The following is a 21939-nucleotide window of genomic DNA, read 5'->3' as shown; positions in this document are numbered from 1 at the left end:
TTTATTTCACTCTGGTTTCATAATGGCATGCACTTAAATCACCATTTCCTATAATAAAGTTTCCTGTGTCTGCTTCCTTCAATGTACATCACCTCCCATGTCAAAAAATGTGTTAAAAAATATTCAAGGAATTTTCAGTCTGTCTTTTCTAGATGTCATAAAAAGACTTTATGTGTATGTGCATAATGCTCCCTGGTTCTTTCTGCTTATAATAGCAATGTTGCACCTGTATTACTGAATACCAACAGCCAGCTGGACCTGCGCATTGGCTATCCCAGGTATATTCCTGTTACCTACACCCAACTCCTGTAAGCATTTGAGTTTTCAACCTCCCTTTTAAACACTGAACTTCCTTAGAACATCTACCATTTCATTAAAAAAAATTTTATTTGCATATCATTTCTTAGACAAGGAAATCACAAAGCAGCCATGTATCATTAAACAATCTAATGTGTAATAATTTACAAAAAATTACCTGATGGAATATCGGCTCTTTTACCTTAAGGTAAACCTGCAAAATATTAGAAAAAACACATGTGAATGAAGTACATTATGAAGGGGGGAAAAACCAAATCCAACTACTCTGCAGATCCCAAACCTCTCCTACTTCCCCCATCTTACTCAGACTTGAATCCAGCCATGTAAAAGCAATCAGATCAAGTGGCATGCCACAGGAGGGCTAGTATCTACAAGAGGATTTCCTCAGTGCTAGCCCTGTTATGGTGAGTAGAATGCTTTAGATCTGTTGTGGACCACTCCAAACTCTGCATCGGTATCAAGGAGGGATAAGGATACATGGATACTCATGAGGAGTGAAGAGGTTATGTTGACAATCCCCATAGCATATCTGTTCTACAACAGAGAGAACACTGGACTTAGAGATAGGAGTAAATTTCAACTTCTGCCACTTACTTGCTACATGCCTTGGACAAGTAATTTAACTAAAAGACGCATCCTTCCTCATCTGGATAATGAACAATAATAGTGGTGAGGAATGATAAGCTAAAATACTTGAAAGTGTCTAGCATACAGTAGGTGCTCAGTAAGTGAAGACATTTAAAACAAATTTCTTGTGCTTTCTTATGCTTCCAGAAATCTCTAACTTACCTTCTAGATGCATTTGCAGTTATACAAACCCTAGTTGTAGGTTCCAATGTCATGTGGATGATTAAGTTCAATGCCTAGTTAAGATTTAACATGCATGTATTGCCCTACAGGAGCACAATTTTTAAATGATATGGTACAGGGGAATCAAAATTCAAGTCATGACCCTGCCATGACTCTCATCACTTGCAAGACAAAGTTCAAATTTCTTAGCCTAACATTCAAATTCTTCCATGATTCCTTCCTTTCTGTTTGGTCTCACTATTGTCTTCTTGTCTCCTCCTCATCCAAGTCTCCAGAAAGTACTGTGCTTCCTCAAATGTGCTAGTTTCACGCTTCTGTATTTTTAAACATGCTGCTCTTTACTTTGTTCAGAAATCCTCCTCTACTCATTACTCATCTTTTAGGATTCAACTCAAACTATACCTCCTTCTCAAAGCCTTTTCTGATCCTTTCTCTATACAGCAGAAGCAACCAGTCACCTTCCTTTCTACCATTACTCTTCATGTATAAACTTTGTGGCATTTAATAGTTTGTTTCTCTCCCTACGAGACTGTAATATCTTTGATAGTAAGTACTGGATTTAGATATTTCTATATCCTCATTTAATGTAGCAATCCCATAAAGTTTTATATAATTTTATTATTTGGCTACAGAAGTTTCTACCCTCAGTACAAAAAAAAAACCCAGATTATCTCCTTTAAGCATTATGAGCTTTAAAAGTATGATGTGTATGAGATATTATATATCTGTAACTCTAAACCCAGTAAGGGAGAATGCTTTTAATCTCTGAAATTTCTTATTTCAAAATACTAATTTCCATTTATATAGGTAATGCTATCAGATTCCTATTGTTACTAATAAAAGAAATGCAAAAGGACATGCCTCTTAAAGACATTTTTTAAAGCAAATAATTATGGAGTCCTTCCTATGTGTTAGGTATTAATTTTCACAACTAACATAAAATATATACTACTATTTTCTTCATTTAATAGATAAAGGAAACTAAGGCTGAGACAGATTAAGTAATTTGCAAGGTCCCAAAGTTTTTAAGTAGCCTGGATCCAAACTTAAATCTGACTTCAACATCTGTCTCTCCCACCAATTCTCTATATAAACTTGATTGGCCAGGCAAGTCACTGACAATCTCTAGACTTGATTCTCTTCTTTGACATCATAACAAGACTTCATTTCACCTCTGAAATTCTACAATTCTTTCATGATTAATCAATATGTAGTTGATATGGTTTGGTTGTATGCCCACCCAAAATCTCATCTTGAATTGTAATCTGAATTGTAATCCCTATGTGTTGGGGAAGGGACTTTGTGGGAGGTGAACAGATCATGGGGGTGGTTCCCCCATGCTTTTCTCATCATCGTGAGTGAGTTCTCATGAGATCTGATGGTTTTATAAGGAGCTTCTTCCCCCTTCGCTCTGCACTTCTTTCTCCTGCCACCATGTGAAGAAAGATGTGTTTGCTTCACCTTCTACGATGATTTGTTAAGTTTCCAGAGGCTTCCCCAGCCATGTGGAACTGTGAGTCAATTAAACTTCTTTCCTTTGTAAATTACCCAGTCTTGGGTATTTCTTTATAGCAGCATAAGAACGGACTAATACAGTAGTTTAGGCAAAGTAATGTGGAAACAAGTAAATAGTGCATATGTGCCCTTTCAACCTCCTATTCAACATCTCAACTAACTGAAATCTAGCTTCTGCCTCCATCAATTTACTACTGACAGCATCCTCATTAAGGTTACCTGGTCTTCCAGCTGAAAATTTCTGTTAGCTCTCAATCTTCATTGTACTCATCCTTTCAGAGGCAACTGCTCTTCCATTTTTCACTTCTAGAAATCTTTGTACTCAATGACATCAGGCTCTCCTGACTTTCTTACATCTCTGATTACTTGTTCTCAATCTCTTTTGCTAGCTCCATTTCTTCCACCTAGTCCTCAAATGTAAGTATTTCATTAGGTTGTACTTTTAGTCTTTGTTTTGAGACAGGGTCTCACTCTGTCACCCAGGCCAGAGTGCAGTGGCACAATCATGGCTCACTGAAGCCCTGACCTCCTGGGCTCAAGCAATCCTCTCACCTCAGCTTCCTGAGTAGCTGGGACTACAGGTGCATGCCACCACATCCAGCTAATTTTTAAAAAATGTTTTGTAGAGACGAGGTCTAGTCACTATGTTGCCCAGCTGGTCTTGAACTCCTGGGCTCAAGCAGTCCTCCCATCCCTCCCAAAGTGCTGGGATTACAGGTGTGAGCAACTGTGCCGGGCCCCTTTAGTCATCTTAATGGCCCATGCTACTTTTTCAGGTCATCTATTCTCATATTTTTGTACTATCTATACCCTGACAATTCCCAAATCTACATCTTTAGTCCAGCCTAACTGTTAAGCCTCAGATGTCATTAATGTCAGGCACCTCAATCTTAACACATTTCATATTGAATTTATCTCTACCCCTACCCCATGGTGCAAACCTACTCATTATCTATCCTGCAAAAGCTGTTCATCCTCCAAGTTTCCTGTTTTGATTAAGGACATACTATCTATCCTGACAACCAGGCCACGAGTCATTCTAGACAACTCCTTTTTACTCTACTTTCACCCCCTCTACTATGAAGTGGGTCACATATCCTGCAGTTTCTTACTTATGACTGTTTCTTTTCAACCCCACAGCTATATTACTTTCACCTGAGTCTCATATCTTACTAAAGCAAATACAAAAGTCCCTGGGTCTAGCCTCATACTCCTATAATCCAGCCTCCATAACCAGAGCAATCTTTCTAAAACACGTATCTAATTACATCTTTCCTTTAAACCAGTTATTGGCTCCACACTACCTTTTTCTTTTCTTCTTTTTCTTTTTTGAGACGGAGTCTCACTCTGTAGCCTAGGCTGGAGTGGAGTGGCACAATCTCAGCTCACTGCAGCCTCCGCCTCCCGGGTTCAAGCAATTCTCCCACCTCAGCCTCCTGAGTAGCTGGGATTACAGGGGAGTGCCACCACACTGGGCTAATTTTTCCATTTTTAGTAGAGACAGGGTTTCACCATGTTAGCCAGGCTGGTCATGAACTCCTCCTGACCCAAGGTGATCCACCAGCCTCAGCCTCCCAAAGTGCTGGGATTACAGGAGTGAGCCACTGCGCCCAACCGCTCCACACTTCTTCGAGGATAAATATTTGAACTCGTAAGGCATAGAAGGGTATTTATAATCTGACATTTGTCTAATTCACTAGACTTATTCACTGTTCTTCAATTACCATATGTTCCAGCCATATTAAATCTTGCCCAATTCTACCAGTGGTGATGATTTAATGAGACAATAAAGGTAAAGTACGTAGTTACAATATCTGGCATATAGTAAGTGATTGAAAATGGTAGTTCACTATGTTGTTTCAAAGTTCTCTGCCTATGAACAAACAATAGTGCTATCTACAAATTCTTCACTGCACTCTTGCCCAGGGGTCTGATGAACTCCTAATCATCAGTTAAATTCTAGTTCAAGTGCCTCCTTTCGGAAGCTTTCCTTGACCCATGCATGAAGCCTTGATTGAACTTCCTTTATCTCATCACCATGTAAGTAGTTTTTACCCCTATTATTGCAATTATTATCTTTTGATGCAATTCTTTGTGTACATGTCTAAAATCTCTAATAGAATGAGCTCCTCACAGATTGCAACTGCTTTTAATCATTTCTGTATTTCTAGTGCCTGACATGGTAAGTTTTCAATAAACGTTTTTTGAAATAAATATTTTCATAATATAAAATGCAATTTACTTGAGGAAAAAAAAAGCATTAATGTAGAATTAGACGTGACTAGCTATCTCAACTTACTAGAGAAAAGTTAACCAATAAAACAGTCACATTAGGACCAATGGAGCAGAGCCTATCTCTCATTTTTAACAAATAGGAGTTAATATGTCCATCTATGAGAAAAATTAATTTTTCCCAATTATTGCTACTAAATATTTGCTTTTTTGCTTTTTCCCTTTAAAAACTAAACAGATTTTTAAAAATATTTCAATTACAGTGAGAAGTAACATTTGAACAGGGAACAAGGGAGCAATATTTGTCAGTGTGATATTCTTGTTTTGTGTAGAAAGATTTCAGTTTGACAGCATGAGGCAAATACTGGAAGTAAAATATGTCAAACTCCATAAATGGTGAATTTACATGCTTAATCTGTTAGAAACAAAATATGACTTACTGTGGTTACTATTAAACTGAATAGAACTAAGGTAAAAAGCAGATGGTAGTTTACTGAGTTCTTGATCTTGAAACATTCAAACCTTGAAAAAAAGAGAGAAAGAAACTTTTAAAAGAATATATAAGTAGGAACATAAATAGAATGCTGCTTTACCACTTGCCTGTATCTCTCGATGATGATAAGTGATATCCATCATTTCTTTCCACTCATAGTCTTAGAAAACCTGTACTGCCTATTATCCTCTAAGAGGCTGGAAGGACTAGGAGTAGACACATGACTTAAACTGGGACAATGAAAGGCTCTCGCCTGAGAGTCTGGAGTTTGGGAGGGAGAGACTGAATTAATTCAGTATAGAGAGTCAGCTGGGCGCGGTGGCCAATGCAGAAAGGATCACTTGAGCGCAGGAGTTCGAGACCAGCCTGGGCAACAAATTGAGACCCTGTCTCTACAAAAAATAAAATAATTAGTGGGCATGGTGGTGTACGCCTGTAGTCCCAGCTACTCGGGAGGCTAAGGTGGGAGGAGAGCTTGAGCCTGGGAGATAGAGGGTCCAGCCTGGACAACAGAGCAAGATCTTTTCTAAAAAAAAAAAAAAGGTATAGAGAGTCAGCAAAGTCATATGGATTCAAGGTCTGAGGCCGATATTTGGGGGCAGCCAAATTGAATGAAGAAGTAGATGAATGAGCAGAAGTAATCTGCAGGGAGAGAAAAATATAGCAGATACAAAGAGATGAAGCCATGTGGAGAGGAAGGAATGGCAAAAAGAGGGAAGGGGGAAGAACCTGTCCTTCCAGTTCTAGTAAGGTGGGGCCGTACTTCCTGCTATTGGGTTCCATATAATTTCCTCATATCCTTACAATAAATAAGGATATAATAAATAAGGATATAATTTCCTCATATCCTTACAATAAATAAATAATCTCTCCTAATTCAAGCTAGCTTGAATAGGTTTCTATATCTTGCAACTAATGATTCCTAAGGAACATTATTGGAGAAAATAGCAGTCTATTATAATTGTCTCTTTTCTTATCTATCTCAACTAGCCTGTGAATTCCTTGTGTGCAGGAATAAATTTTATTTTTTTCATATATCTAGCACAAAGATAATGCTTAACACATAGGAGGTGTCCAGTAAATAAGCAAATATGAACAGACAATTGGCCATCAGTGAGTATCCAATCCAACCTTTGAGGACCGTGACTTGGTTTAGGCAGCAAGAGTGTTCTCTCAGTTTACTAACTGGCTGTGGGAATTGGACCAACTCTTATTATTTGTAAGGAAAGGTGGTTAGAAGAGGCACTTTCTAAGATCTCTTTTACCTTAAATTTTGTGACTTGGAGGATGAAAATATTAGGTGAAATATTAGTTTTTACTTTTAAACTCTATTATTCCAAATTCTAAAGCAAGTTATCTGTTAAGAAACCAAAGGTCTTTAGGAGGCCTGGCTTGTATTTATTACCATGGTTATTTCACTTTACTAAATATAGTCACTTTCTTATCTGTCCCCTTCCTCAGACAATGAGTTCCTTGATTCTGTATCTACAGAGCCTAGGATCATGCCTAAAATAAAGGAGGTTTTCCAGTACATGTTTCACAAATGAACAAGCACACAGAAGGTAAGACAGATTTAAAAATCATTAGAGGCCGGGTGCGGTGGCTCACGCCTGTAATCCCAGCACTTTGGGAGGCCGAGGTGGGCAGATCACAAGGTCAGGAGTTCGAGACCAGTCTGGCCAACACAGTGAAACCCCGTCTCTACTAAAAATACAAAAAAATTAGTCGTTGTAGGCATATGCCTGTAATCCCAGCTACTTGGGAGGCTGAGGCAGGAGAATTGCGTGAACCCGGGAGGCAGAGGTTGCGGTGAGCCAAGATCGCGCCATTCATTGCACTCCAGCCCGGGCGACAGTGCGAGACTGTCTCAAAAAAAAAAAAAAAAATCATTAGAGGTCTAGACTGCTTCGCATATTTGATATGTTCAAAGAATATCCTAACGAATCAACAGAAAAATGAATAAGTTATCAAAGTGATAAGATAAAAGGTCAATATACAAAAATCACTTATATTTCTAAATGCTGGCTATGAACAATTGGAATATAGAGCTTTTAAAAAGCAATACTATGGTCAAGTGCGGTGGCTCACGTCTGTAATTCCAGCACTTTGGGAGGCTGAGGCGGGAAGATTGCTTGGGGTCAGGAGTTCGAGACCAGCTTGGGCAACATGGCAAAATCCCATCTCTACAAAAATTCAAAAATTAGCCAGGCATGGTGGAACGCACTTGTAGTCCCCAGCTACTTGGGAGGCTAGGTAGGAAGATGGCTTGAACCTGGGATGAGGAGATTGCAGTGAGCCAAGATCGTGCCAATGCCCTCCAGCCTGGGTGACAGCCAGACCCCATGTCAAAAAAGAAAAAAAAGCAATACTATTGAAAATAGCATCCTAACCATGAAAAACATAGGGTTAAATTTAACAAAGATCAATTCACTGAAAATCACAAAACGTCACTGAGATAAATTAAAGAACCACATTCATGGTTTGGGAGACTTAGTATTGTTAAGATATTAACTTTCCTCAAACTGGTCTATAGAGTAGAAGAAATTACAGTCAATCTTCCAGCAGGCTATTTTGTAAAAATTGACAAGCTGACTCTAAAATTTATGTGGAAATGCAAAGGACCTAAAATTTCCAAAGCTATACTGAAAAAGAACAAAATTGAAGGACTTACTCTAACTGACTTCAAGATTTACAATAAAGCTACAGTAACTAGACAGTATGAGAATACACCCAGTGATCAATAAAACAGAATTGAGAAAAAAGTCAAGATAATTTAATGCAGAAAGAATAATCTCAAAAGATGGTTCTGGAACAACCAGATACTGGTAAGGAAAACATGATCTTTGACAAAACTAACTCAAAATGGATCATGGACCTAAATGTAAAATAAAGTTATAAAACTTCTAGAAAAAATAAACAAACAAAATATCTTTGATCCTGGGAAGGCAAAGATCTCTTAGGACACAAAAACACTATTCATAAACATTTAAAAAATAAATTGGATTTCGTAACAATTTAAAACTTCTGTTCTTCAAGAGACATTAAATGAAAAGACAATTCACAGACTGGAAAAATATTTAAAATACAAATATCTGACAGGACTTAAACCCAAAATAGATAAAGAATTTTTACAATTCAAAAAGAAAAAAAGCTATTTTATAAAAATGGGGGCTGGGCGCAGTGGCTCATGCCTGTAATCCCAGCACTTTGGGAGGCCGAGGCAGGTGGATCACGAGGTCAAGAGATTGAGACCATCCTGGCCAACATGGTGAAACCCCGTCTCTACTAAAAATACAAAAATTAGCTGGGGGTGGTGGCAGGTGCCTGTAGTCCTGGCTACTTGGGAGGCTGAGGCAGGAGAATCACTTGAACCCGGGAGGCAGAGGTTACAGTGAGCTGAGATCGTGCCACTGCACTCCAGAGTGGCGACAGAGCGAGACTCCGTCTCAAAAAAAAAAAAAAGGACAAAGGTTTGAATAGATTGAATAGATAGTTCTTAATATAATATATACAAATGCACAATTAGAATATAAAAAGATGCACATCATTAGTCACTAAGAAAATACAAATTAAAACACCACAGAGATGGCATAGAATGACTAAAATAAAAAAGACTGATAATACCAAGTCTTGGCAAGGATATGGAGCAAATGGAAGTTTCATATATTGCCAGTAGAACCATAATAAGGTGCAACTAAATTGAAAAACAGTTTGGCAGTTTCCTATAAAGTAAAATATATACTTACCATACAACACAGAAATTCCACTTCTAGGTATTCCACCCAAGAGAAATGAAGTCATGTATCCATACAAAGACTTGTTAACAGATGTACATAGTCCCTTTATTCATAGTAGCCCCAAACTGGCAACAACCTTAATGTTCAACACTGGTAAACAGTATAAAATGGAATACTACTAATGATATATGTAACAACATAGATGAATATATTCATCAAAAGTAATTGGCAAATTAATGCCCTCAAAAAATATTATACTGAATAAAAGAAGCCAGTTACAAAAGAGTACATATGGTATAATTTCTTTTATATAAAATTCCAGAGCAAACTAATTTATAATTATAGAAAGCAGATTAGTGGTGGCCTGGAGGCCAGGGTAGGCATCAGTATTAACTGTAATGGCTCAGAAAAGAATGTTCTAAAGTGATGGAAATGTTCTGTTTCTCTTTCTTGCCATAAGGGTAATGGGTACATAGGAGTATACATTTGTCAAAACTCATCAAACCATACACTTAAACTGGGTCCATGTAAACTATGTGTCAATACAGTGGATTAAAAATTATTTCACTTCTTTCATTTCCTTCTAAGTGTCACTTAAAGTGTACTACAGCAGGCTCTTTGTGAATGGGGGAATATGATCATAAACAGATACTGCAGAAGATTGTTGAGGAAAGATTAGAATCCAGAGACATAGTTTTTGAGAAACAAAAGCTTTGCATGCTCTTTTTATATATTATTTTTTATACTCTGAGGTGGTAGCAGTGATGAAACTTATGTTTAATTCACTATGACAGGACACCATGCTCCATAAAATGGCAAGCTCTATCCCTTTCTACTCCACTGTACTTTGTATGTCTCAGTTATAGTATTAATCACATCACATGAAAGCTGCTTGTTTCTGGTTCTGTTTCCTTTACTAAACTACAAATTTCTTGAGGTAAAAGGACTATTTCTTACTTAATTTCCCAGTTCCCAGTGCCTATCACAGTGCATGATACATGAATAGCATACAGTAAGTTTGTTTTATGAACAATTAAATCATTTATTTTAATCTTCATGGGAAATTTGTAAGTACTATAGTCTCCACTTTTACAAATGAAGGAACAAAGATTGACTTACTTAAGCTCATTCAGTTACTAAATATCAGAGCTGAAAATTGAACTACAGTATCAGTATCCTTATCTTCTAAGTAATATCTGCTGTTCCCTAGCACTAAAACTGTTTTTCTTTTTCTTTTTTTTTTTTTTGGGACAGGGTCTTGCTCTGTCCCCTAGGCTAGAGTGCAGTGGTGGCACAATCATGGCTCATTGCAACCTCAACCTCCTGGGGCTCAGGCAATCCTCCTGCCTTAGCCTCCTATGTAGCTAGGACACAGGTGTGCACCACCATGCAAGCTAATTTTTAAATTTTTTTGTAGTGACAGGATCTCACTATACTGCCCAGGCTGGTCTTGATCTCCTGGGCTCAAGCAATACTCCTGCCTTGGCCTTCCAAAGTCCTGGTATTACAGATGTGAGCAACTATGCCCGTCTCCTAGCACTAATACTTATGAGTTATTTGTACCCATTATATGATGGTTATCTGATTCTTTTCAATATAGTCATAATTGTTAGCTCAAGAATATCTTCTCCTAAAGATATATAAACATCAGAATAGTTTTTAAAATATGTTATTAAAAGGAGTTTACTGTATTTTTTTAGATCAAGGTGACAAACTATGGCTCAAGAGCCAATCTCTTGGCCTGAGCCTGCTTTTTTTGTTAGTTTGGTATTGTTTTTTGTTTTTCTTGAGACAGGGTCTCCCTCTGTTGCCCAGGCTGAAGTGCAGTGGCACAATCATGATTCACTGCAGCCTCAACCTCCTGGGCCCAAGTGATTCTCCCACCTCAGCCTCCCAAGTAGCTGGGATTACAGGCATGTACTACCATGCCTGGCTAATTTTGTAATTTTTGTAGAGACGAGGTCTCCCTATGTTGCCCAGGCTTATCTTGAACTCCTGGGCTCAAGCGATCCTCCCACCTTGGCCTCCAAAAGTGTTGGGATTACATGTGTGAGCACTGTGCCCAGCTAAACCTGTTTTTTTAAATCAAATGTTACTGGAACATAGTCACATTCATTTATTTACATATTATCTGTGGCAGCTTCCAAGTTGCAACAGCAGAGTTGAAGAGCTGCAACAGAGACTCCTGTCCCACAAAGCCTAAAATATTTACCATCTGGCACTTTACAGAAAAAGTTTTCTGATTCCCGTTCTACATCTTTTTTTCTGGTGGGGACAGGGTCTCACTCTGTCACCCAGGCTGGAGTGTAGTGGTACCATCTCAGCTCACTGCAGCCTCTGCCTCCTGGGTTCAAGTGATTCTCCCACCTCAGCCTCTCGAGTAGCTGGGACTACAGGCACACACCACCACACCTGGCTAATTTTTTGTATTTTTAGCAGAGACAGGTTTTCACCATGTTGGCCAGGCTGCTGTTCTATATCTTCTTACCTAACTTTGAAATAGGGCTTGATGCCATATGGGTCATAGCAGCTAGATGGGCATTCTTACTTTTATTGTTTCTGGATAAAGATCAGTCTTAGTAAAAGTAAGAGCCAACAGTGATATAGTTGGTTATAGCTAACTAAAAATAAAAGAAAAAAATCTTTCAATTACTTTAGTGTGTACCATTAACTTTGAGAGAGGTATCAGGAAGTAGAAGTCAGATATGAACTGCTTTAAATTGTGGTTCCACCACTTAAAAGTGTCTCAGGATCCTTAGGGTGTTGCTTTTCTAGCCAGAAACCTCTGTGGCTGGTGGCACCTTTGCCCGAGTTTTGTTCTGGCCCACTGGGCTCATTCTGCCCACTTAGCCTGGCAGGCTGCACTTGGCTCATGCTACCAGCCTGGATCCCATGCCTGCTAAGGGGAAGCCAGGCATGGAGCAGTGAGAGGTGTATTAATGAGCAAGCTTGGGGTCTGGCCACTGTGCACAGCCAGGCACACTGGCTATTGTAGCAGGGCAGGCAGCTCCAGAAGCTGGCATAGGCACTGGCTCCATGCAAGCCTGCGGTTTGATCAGATACACCATAAGCATCTTCCACTGTGGGCACCCCCATCTGGACAAGGGGAATGCAGTGGTGCCTGGAAACTTGGAGATGCCAGAAACCACCAAGACCCCAAAAGGGTGTCACAGCCCTGGCTCGCAGAGCCCCTAGGTCTGGGCTCCCCGAAGGGCCACAGCTCTTCTCTCCTCCTCATCGCCTGCAATGTGGCAAGCTGGGGAGAGGGATATGTTTCAGCCTTGTTTGTGTTACATCTCTTTCAGCCCACCATTTGGCAAGTCCTAAGGTCTTGTCCTGTGTCCAGGAAGAATGAGGTATGCGGACAACTGGAGGGTGAGCAAGGTGGAAAGGAGCTTTACTGAGTGACAGAACAGCTCTTGGGAGACCCAAAGTGGGTGGCTCCTATCTGCAGGCAGGTCATCCCAACAAATGTCCAGCTCTCAGTGGAGAGGAGACCCAGAGTGGGTAGCTCCTATTTGCAGGTAGGTCTTCCAGTCATCTGTGTGAGTCTGGCTGGATCTGGGGTTTTTATGGGCTCAGAAGGGAGGAAGTGAGTGCTGACTGATCCATGGGCAGCCATGGGAGGGCTTGGAAAAAGCACTGTAAGTTCTCACTCTGGGCCACAGACTCCACCTGGAACTGACAGCCTGGCCCCCAGGCTTCAGGCTGTCCCTGGCTTGAAGGTGGAGCTCCACCAGGGACTGCTCCTTTCTGCCCAGGAGCCTGTCTGCCTCCTGCCACCATCAATGTATGGCCTATGGTGCCCAGGCTGTTCTTGCCAAGGGGTGCCTGCAGGCCCACGCCAACCTGCCCTCAGTCCCTGCCTCGGCCTCCCTCCCATGCTTGTTGGTGCCTAAAGTTCAGAGGGGGCGGAGGTGGCAGGGGTCTGGCATTTCAGCACCACCCCAAGCACATGCACACCTGGCCAGGTTGCGATAGCACCCAGGCTCGGCCACAGCTTTGCTCTGCCCTGGAATGGGTGCTGGGAGTGGAGAAAGGCCAGGCAGTGGGAGCAGGCACTTTCAAGCCTGCAGGGGCAAGGGGCTTCCTGGAACTCCAAGAGCACAGGGATGCCCAGGTCCAGAGCCGTGGCTGGGCAGCTGCACCTGTGCCCAGGAGTGTGGGGCTCCTGCCCCACCAACTCAGTAGGGGACGGGGTTCCCAACTGTTCCCAGCCCCCGCCAGCTCTGCCTCCCCTGCTGCAGCCAGCGTCTTTGCAGTGGCTGCTCTAACTGGGCTACTGCTGCCCTCAAAAGCCTTGTTACCAGGGCTTGACTCAGGCATGTGGGTCCTTACATAAGCTAGTAATTTTTTGCCCCTCCAAACACATATTCTTAACATACTTGTCCAACATTTAGAGAAGGCTGATGCTGCAGGGTAATGGGTGAAGGAGGCTTTCTCTAATATTCCCCGTGAGTTAGCTAGAGCCCAAACCTGCATACCCTAACTTACTCACATAGAAGACTTATAGCTAACCTCACCTACCCTCCTTAGAAGGCACATTATTTGATCATGCAGTACAGGAAGGGTCTCACTTCCAACTTCCACACTTCTGCCACATACCCAGGCAGCCTATCAAAGTGTTCTTCCAACCTCTCCTTGAGAGGAATTGTGATCATTGTAATTTTCTCCATCATGATATATTTCCAGGGATATTTCAGTGTTCCTTAGAGACTGCTTACCTGGACAATGGCCTGGCTGGTATGCTTTTAAATCAAGCTCTGTTTTTGTCCATAGACAAGTTACTACATCTCTCTGTGCTTTACTTCCTTGTCTATAAAATGGGGACAATACCCATTTATCTTGCATAGTTGTTGAGAATTAGAGGTGGCATTGTACACTGCCTAGCACAGTACAAAGTAGATAAATATTAGCATTTACTAATGTTACTATCATAATCGTTTTTATCTTTCAAGATTGATTTTTTCCCTGACATTCCAGAAATGCAAATTAACTTGATAATAAAGTAAACAGAATATAATACAGTAAGAGAACTTTGGATTGGGAATGGCCTATAAACTGTTTCCATATTTGTAAATAACCAATCAAAATAAGTATATTCTTGAGAGCATTTAGTCTACCTTAGAATAAGAAAACAAGTATCTATTTAAAAGATAACTTCAAACAAAAAGGAGATTAAGTTGACACGATCACTATACAACTAGAAGTGTACCTCACTTTTCTGGTAAGCGTCTTGTTAAACTATATTGTAGAATACAGAAACTTTATCTGAAAACTTTTATGGCACAATATGAAAATCTTTATCTAAATTTGTATACATTATTCACTTGGGAAAGGCAAATTATGCAATTTAAGCTATTTAGATTCTATCTAAATTGGCTACAGGGTTTTGAGATCACAAAAGTTAATAAACAACATTATTGTAACTTCCCAGAAATTATACTCTATATTGATATCATAAAATTTATAATCTTCTACATTATTAAAATATCCTAGTAATATAAATGTATCAGTTATATTAATCCACTATGAGGCAAATATAAATTTAAAAATATATCAAACAATGAAATTTTAAAAGTACTTACATGCAGTACACAAATATGCAACAGCTGTATATCATTGGGAGTTCATCCAATAGCTATAAGAAACAAAGATAGATAACAGGCTTGAATATCATGGAGCCGCAATTATTATGCAAATCAAAATAAAACATCAAAATGATTAAGATTTTCAGCTCTTAGACCAGGCACAGAGGCTCACACCTGTAATCCCAGCACTCTGGGAGGCCAAGGTTGGAAGATCGCTTGAAGGTCGGAAGATCGCTTGAAGGTAGGTGTTTGAGATCAGCCTGAGTAACACAGTAATACCCTGTCTCCACAAAAACTTAAAAAAAAAAATCAGCAGGGCATGGTAGTGGCATGTGGCTGTAGTCCCAGCCACTTGGGAGGCTGAGGTGAAAGGATTGCTTGAGCCTGAGAGGTCGAGGCTGCAGTGAGCCATGACTGCACCACTGCACTCCAGCCCGGGCAACACAGCAAGACCCTATCTCAAAAAAAAAAAAAATTGGTTTCAGCTCTTATTTCATTTCTTTTACTAATTCTTTTTATATATTTGTCATCAAATTTACTCTGAGTATGTGTGTGTAGTTTACTGTTTTTGAACAAACAAGGTTGTCATCCAAGTGTCCTAATGTACATACCTAAGCAGGGTACCTGACTCACTATTCCTGGAGGGCAGACTTGTCATTGTGCTGCTCATATCATCTGGTATTACAAACTATGATATTGTACCTCCAGAAAAAAATGATGTCCATCATCTACAGGTGCATAGGTCCTATCAGTATTCTTTTGCATTTCCATCCTTCCTGTATCACCTTAAATGGGTAAAGTGTCTACTAACATACATAAGAAGAGGTATTAATGGCTAGGGAAATAATTTTATTAATCCAAGTAAAGTATACTTCTGAGAAATAACATTTATTATTATTAGCAATGATAATAATAGTAGTAATAATAATTGCAGCCATTATGTGTTAAACTGCGAGCTAGACACTAAGCTAGGTGTTGTAGATACCAATCTTACAGAGTTTATTTATCACTAGATACACATTTAATTAATTCTTTAATAAAATGTCCACTATGTGCCAAGTAATGTGTTAAGAGCTGAGGATACAATTTTAAGACACAGTCACTGCCTTCAAGATTCTAATTCTAACTTCTAATTAGAGGTTAAAGGAATGAAAGCATGATTAAATATAGAGTAAGGATTCCAACAAAAGGGGCACACAAAAGCCAAAGAAAGTTATGGCAGGAATGAAATGAAATGGGGTGGTGAAGAAAGGCATTCTAGGAAGTAGGAAGAGAGCTTATGTAAAGTGAATGATGTATTCTGGTAAATTATTAGAATTATGAAAATAATAGCATTTGTGCAAGTTAACTATTTTTAGTCATTAATTTTTTTTTTTTTTTTTTGAGATGGAGTCTCACTCTGTCACCCAGGCTGGAGTGCAATGGCGCGATCCCAGCTTGAAATAGGTCTGTGGATTACATGTGGTAATAAACCAATGTTAATTATTGATTTTATTGGGAGTATTGTGGATATGTAGGTGAGTTTTTTTTTTTAAGATATAACTTACATACCATAAAATTCACCCTCTTTTTTTTTTTTACCCCTTCAACAACAGTAAAAATTTATATCCCTTCTCTCCCTCACTAATTAAGTTTCAACAATGTTGGGCTTTCAGTTCTTCACATTTCTTTCCTACCACGGGACCTTTGCATGTGCTGTTTCCTCTACTTAAGCTTCTCCTCTTCCCCTAGTCCCTCTTTACCTTAATCACTTCTGGATATTTTTCAGGTTTCATTGTATGTGCCACTTCTTCACCCTAAGGATCCTGAGACACTTTTAAGTGGTGGAGCCACAATTTAAAGCAGTTCATATCTGACTTCTACTTCCTGATACCTCTCTCAAAGTTAATGGTACACACTAAAGTAACTGAAAGATTTTTTTTCTTTTTAGTAAGCTATAACCAACTGTATCACTGTTGGCTCTTACCTTTACTAAGACTGATCTTTATCCAGAAACAATAAAAGTAAGAATGCCCATCTAGCTGCTATGACCCATATGGTGTCAAGCCCTATTTCAAAGTTAGGTAAGAAGATATAGAACAGCAGCCTGGCCAACATGGTGAAAACCTGTTCCATCTACCTTTTTGCAGAAATTGACAAGCTGATCCTAAAATTCATATGAAAATGCAAGGGACCCAGAGTAGCTAAAACAATCTCAATAAAGAACAACAAACTTGGAATACTCACACTCTCAAATTTCAAAACTTGCTACAAATCTACAGTAATTAAGGCTATGTGGTAATAGCATAAGAATAGATATATAAGTCAATAGAATAGAACTGAGAGCTGATAAACTCACACATTTATGACCAGTTGATTTTCAATAAAAGTGCTAAGACAACTCCATAAGGAAAGAACAGTCTTTTCAACAAATGGTTTTGGGACAATTAAATATCCAAGTACTAAAGAATTAAGCCAGACCCCTACCTCACACCACATAAATAATTAACTCAAAATGGACCGAGACCTAAATGTAAGACCTATACTCTTAGACAAAAACACAGATATAAATCTTCATGACCTTGGATTAGGCAATAGTTTTTTAGCTATGATACCAAAAACATAAGCAACCAAAGAAAAAAAAAGACAGATAAAATGCACTTCAGTAGAACTGAAAACTTTTTTTTGCATCAAAGGACACTACTAAGAAAGTGAAAAGATGGGACAGGCCATCCGTGCTCTAAGCCTGGCAAGGGCCTGCTTGCCTGTGTCCCACATGGTAGAACTCAGCATCTGTAGGGGGCCTGCTAGGGGCAGGAAGGGACTGGCACCCAACCCTGAGCTGGGCGCTCATGCTTCCCTGGAGCTGGGTGAGGAGCTGGGGGTGTGGACAGGCATGAGGTATGGACATGTCTGTCCCTTTGAGGACCAAGATCATGACCACCACAGGGCGAGCACCCCTGGGGTCCTCAGATAAAAAGTCTGACAGCTACTGAGGATCCAGTCAGGCTCACCAGGCTACTGCAGCAGTCCCAGCAAAAGCAGGGCCAGGCTGAAGCAGTGACACCACAGACTTGGGGCACAGGGGGGTAATCTCAGTGTCTCAAGGCTGCTGTAACAAGTCACCATAAATGCAGTGACTCAAAATGGCAAAGCTGATGACAGTTGTGGAGGTCAGAAGTCCAGAATGGGTCTCACCAGGCTGAAATCAAGGGGCCAACTTCAGGAGAATCAGTTTCCTGCCTTTCCCGGCTTGAGAGGCCCCATCATGGCTGTCACCTGGGCAGCTGCTCTGCTCCACAGGCCTGGCCTCACTTACGGGGCTCCAAGAACAGTGCCTAGATCATCCTGAGAGCCCTGTGGCATCACCATCACGACAAAGGAACATTTGGGATGCATTGGAAGCCCAGAAGTCCAGAGATGGGGATAGGAACCATCAGTTACTGTCGGGCACCTTGGGGGTCCCACACACACCACTGTGGGTGTCAGACCCTCAGATTGTTGCCACTTTGGGAAGGGCGTCAGCAGTTTGCAGAGGACTCTGGACAGCAGCAGGGAGGAGCAACAACACAGGGGTTCCCCCCAACCCCTGACCCTGCAGACCTTCACCCCCTGGTACATGGAGAAGGTGTCGTGCCCCTGCTTCAGGAAGCCTTGAGGGAGACACATGCACCCTCAGAATACCTAGCTGGGGGCTCCTCACTGGAGGGCACTGGCAGAAACTGGTGTCAGAAAACAGCAGCACAGAGTGGATCTGGAATAGATCAGGGTGTCACAGAAAAGATGCTTCATAAGATGTGTTTCGATGAGGATATTTAAATAAATGTAATTTATGTTAAAAAAAAAAAGAAAGTGAAAAGAAAACTCACAGAAGAAAATATTTGCAAATCATATCTGTATCCAGAGTCTAGTATCTAGAATACAGAAAGAAGTCTTACAACTCAGTAAGAAAAATACAACTATGGCTATTTTAAAAATAGGCAAAGGATATCAATAGACATTTCTACTATGAAGATATACAAATGGTGTCAATAAGCACATGAAAAGATATTCAACATTAGTCATTAAGGAAATGCAAATCAAAGCCACAATGAGAGAAACTACTTCATACCCACAAGATGGCTATACTAAAAAGATAAACAATAACAAGTATTGGCAATGATATGGAGAAGTTGCTGGCGGGAATGTAAATGGTGCAGCCACTTTGAAAAACAGCCTGGCAGTTCCTCAAAAGGTTAAATGACCCAGCAATTCCACTCCTAAGTATAGGTCTAAGAAAACTGAAAACATACATCCACAATGAGGGAAACTAAAAATATTTCACCCCCAAATATATTTCTTTGATATATTTCAGGACAGTGATTCAGAGGGACTAGAAACCAAAGAATAGCTAAAAAGCTGTCTTTTCTAGGGGAGATGTGCATTTGTAGAGGAAATAAAGTCAAGTAAACAACAGATGCAAACAGGCTTTGAACCACCCCTCACCCCTTCATCTGGATCTAGGAAAGATTAACTGAGAATCTGACACCTTTAAAGGTCTGACAGAAACATTTACCAAAGGCTACCATGTATTCTTTCTGAGAGCTGCTACCCATGAAGTTTCATCCATATAACAAGGCTGCCTTTGCTAGCCAGGCCTTTCCTCTTCTCTTCCTCTTATAACCAGTCTTGCTACCGTAACCTGTTTCGTCAAGCTCCAAGCCCCTATTCTTTCTGTGACCTCAAGATGGTCTAAAAGTATCAATCTTCTGACCATTTGAGTTTTTCATATTTTGTATGCCATGCCCATACACATGTTAATAAGACCTGTATGCCTTTTTTCTTGTTAATCTATTATCGCTTTTTTTTCTTTTTTTTGAGATGGAGTCTCACTCTGTCACCAGGAGGAGTGCAGTGGCATGATCTTGGCTCACTGCAACCTCTGCCTCCTGGGTTCAAGTGATTCTCCTGCCTCAGCCTCCCGAGTAGCTGGGACTGTGGGCATGTGCCACCACACCCAGCTAATGTTTACATTTTTAGTGGAGACGGGGTTTCACCATGTTGGCCAGGATGGTCTTGATCCTTGACCTTGTGATCCACCTGCCTTGGCCTCCCAAAGTGCTGGGATTACAGGCATGAGCCACCGCGCTTGGCCTATCAGTGTGTTTTATAGACTCAAATCATTGAGCCTTTGGGGAAAAATTTAAACTTCCCTACAACACAACTTGTACACAAAAGTTCATAGCAACATTATTCATTATTCATAATACTTGAAATGTGCGAACAACCCAAATTTCCATTAATTGATAAGTGGATAAAAGAATGTGGTATATCCATACAATGGAATATTATTCAGGTAAAAAAATTAAGTACTTCTTGCTACAGCATGGGTGAACTGTGTGAAAACATGCTAAGTTAAAGAAACCAGACATAAAAGGCCACACATTATATGATTCCATTGATATGAAATGTCTAGAATGGGCAAATCCATACAGGAAGAGAGTGATTGTCAGGGGTCATTGGAGGGAGTAATAGGGAGTGGTTGCTAATGGGCATGGATTTCTCTTTGGGGTGATGAAATGTTGTGGCATTAGATAGTGGCAATGGCTCCACAATCTGTGAACATACATAAAACCACTGACTTGTACACTTTAAAAGGGTGAATTTTTACTGTTGTATGATAGGGTAAAAAAAAAAAGGGTGAATTTTATGGTATGTAAGTTATACTTTAAAAAAAAACTCACCTACATGTCCACAATACTACCAACAAAATCAATAATTAACATTGATTTATGACTACATGTAATCTGCAGACCTCATTCAAGTTTTTTAAGTGTCTCAATAATATCATAAATACAAATATGAACACACACACATGTACATTGTATTTAGTTGTCAGGTATTTTTATCTCCTTTTATCTGGAACACTTCATCAGTCTTTGAATTTTATGACTATCATACGTTTGAAGATGATAGGCCAGATATTTTGTATAATGTCTTTCAATTTGGTTTTGTCTGATGTTTTCATAATATTAAATTCAGATTACACATCTTTGGCAAGAGTATCAGAGAAGTGATGACATTTTTCTTGTCACTGCATCCTATTAGATGGCATATGTAAACCAAAAATAAAGTTCTGAGCTCTCCAACTGACTGGATGGACCCCTCTTGGCCAAGGGGACCCCAGAGAAACATGAAAACTGAATTTTTAGCCATGATGGGGAAAGGAGGTCTGACATGCCTCGTTATAATCCTCACCCTTTTGGAGTTTAGGCACAACTGCCCATGATTAAGGTTAAAATAGAGATCATAAGACTGACAAAACAGACTGTGGCAATAAACAGTCATTACCAAATTATAATCACGGTAAGAGTTGCAAAGTAGCCATGCTAGCTAAGAGTTAAGTTACACCCTGCAAACCATAAGATCTTATTAAACAGGTTTCTTTTCTTAACCCACTATAATGTGGCTTACTTTTCAACCTGATTTTGGTATAGCATCACATGACAAGGAAATCAAAGGACCTCTTGAGACTCTGTTGTCCTGAGATAGGAATAATACAGGGTGGAGAAGAAATTCCAGGCAGCAATTTCACATGACTTGGAGTCTTTGGGCTGGTAAGATCCTGAAAAACAGGGTGTGGACCAAGCTGGCTAAGACCGATTGGATCCAGCATGTCACTGGATTTGACCTAGGTTTCACCTAGGACCTCATTACATGCTCATTAACATACTAAACCACAAACCCAGCAGCACCATTGAAATAGGTCAGGGTCACTGGTCTTGTCTAATGTGTTATCCGAGCTTGTGGTCTCAAGAAAATTAAGGAGTGTGGACCCAAAGAATGAGGTTGGAGCAAAAGTTTCATAAGCAAAAGAAGAAAAGCTGAATTGAGAAGCTTTCATAAGAAACTGCTCTCATGTCTATAAGTGTTTGAGAAACTTATCTATAAAACTGCATAACTCCCCTTTATCTATGTAGTTGTGGGTATGTCTCTAGGTAAGCATAAAGTGAAACTTTTTGGTTGTATAATTGTGGGTTTGTTTAAAGTAAGCCCCCCTCCTCCCTGTGCAAGTTTCCATGGGGCCCACTGTGTACATGTCTGAAAAGCGAAGGAAACTTCCTGGGAGCTCGCTAATCATACAAAGAACAAAGGGCTTCTATGCTGGACTTTTCCTGCCTTGCCTGCTTATCTGTGGCTTATCTGTGCAGGTGCACTGTAGCTGCAATTTTTCAGGCACGCAGCTTCTACAGTCTGAGTTTTTCTCCAAGCTGCTCTATCTTGC

The 21939-nt window shown here is 40.0% G+C and overlaps 1 protein-coding gene across 3 annotated transcripts in view; it reads right to left on the bottom strand.

Annotated features, from left to right (window-relative positions):
• The window catches only part of ACER3 (alkaline ceramidase 3), a 163331-nt gene that overhangs the window by 37292 nt on the left and 104100 nt on the right, over positions 1-21939 (bottom strand). For all 3 annotated transcript variants that reach the window (XM_032166983.2, XM_058446689.1, XM_058446688.1), the window contains exons 4-6: positions 14694-14746; positions 5316-5397; positions 476-511 (exon numbers count right to left, since the gene is read on the bottom strand). In XM_032166983.2, the coding sequence (XP_032022874.1) occupies positions 476-511; positions 5316-5397; positions 14694-14746 (171 nt within the window). The remainder of the gene's footprint in view (positions 1-475; positions 512-5315; positions 5398-14693; positions 14747-21939) is intronic.

This window comes from Hylobates moloch, unplaced genomic scaffold (assembly GCF_009828535.3).
Source record: "Hylobates moloch isolate HMO894 unplaced genomic scaffold, HMol_V3 SCAFFOLD_11, whole genome shotgun sequence".
NCBI classification, from domain to species: domain Eukaryota; kingdom Metazoa; phylum Chordata; class Mammalia; order Primates; family Hylobatidae; genus Hylobates; species Hylobates moloch.
Note: the sequence above shows the minus strand (reverse complement) of the source record. Positions and strands in the feature narration are given on the sequence as shown.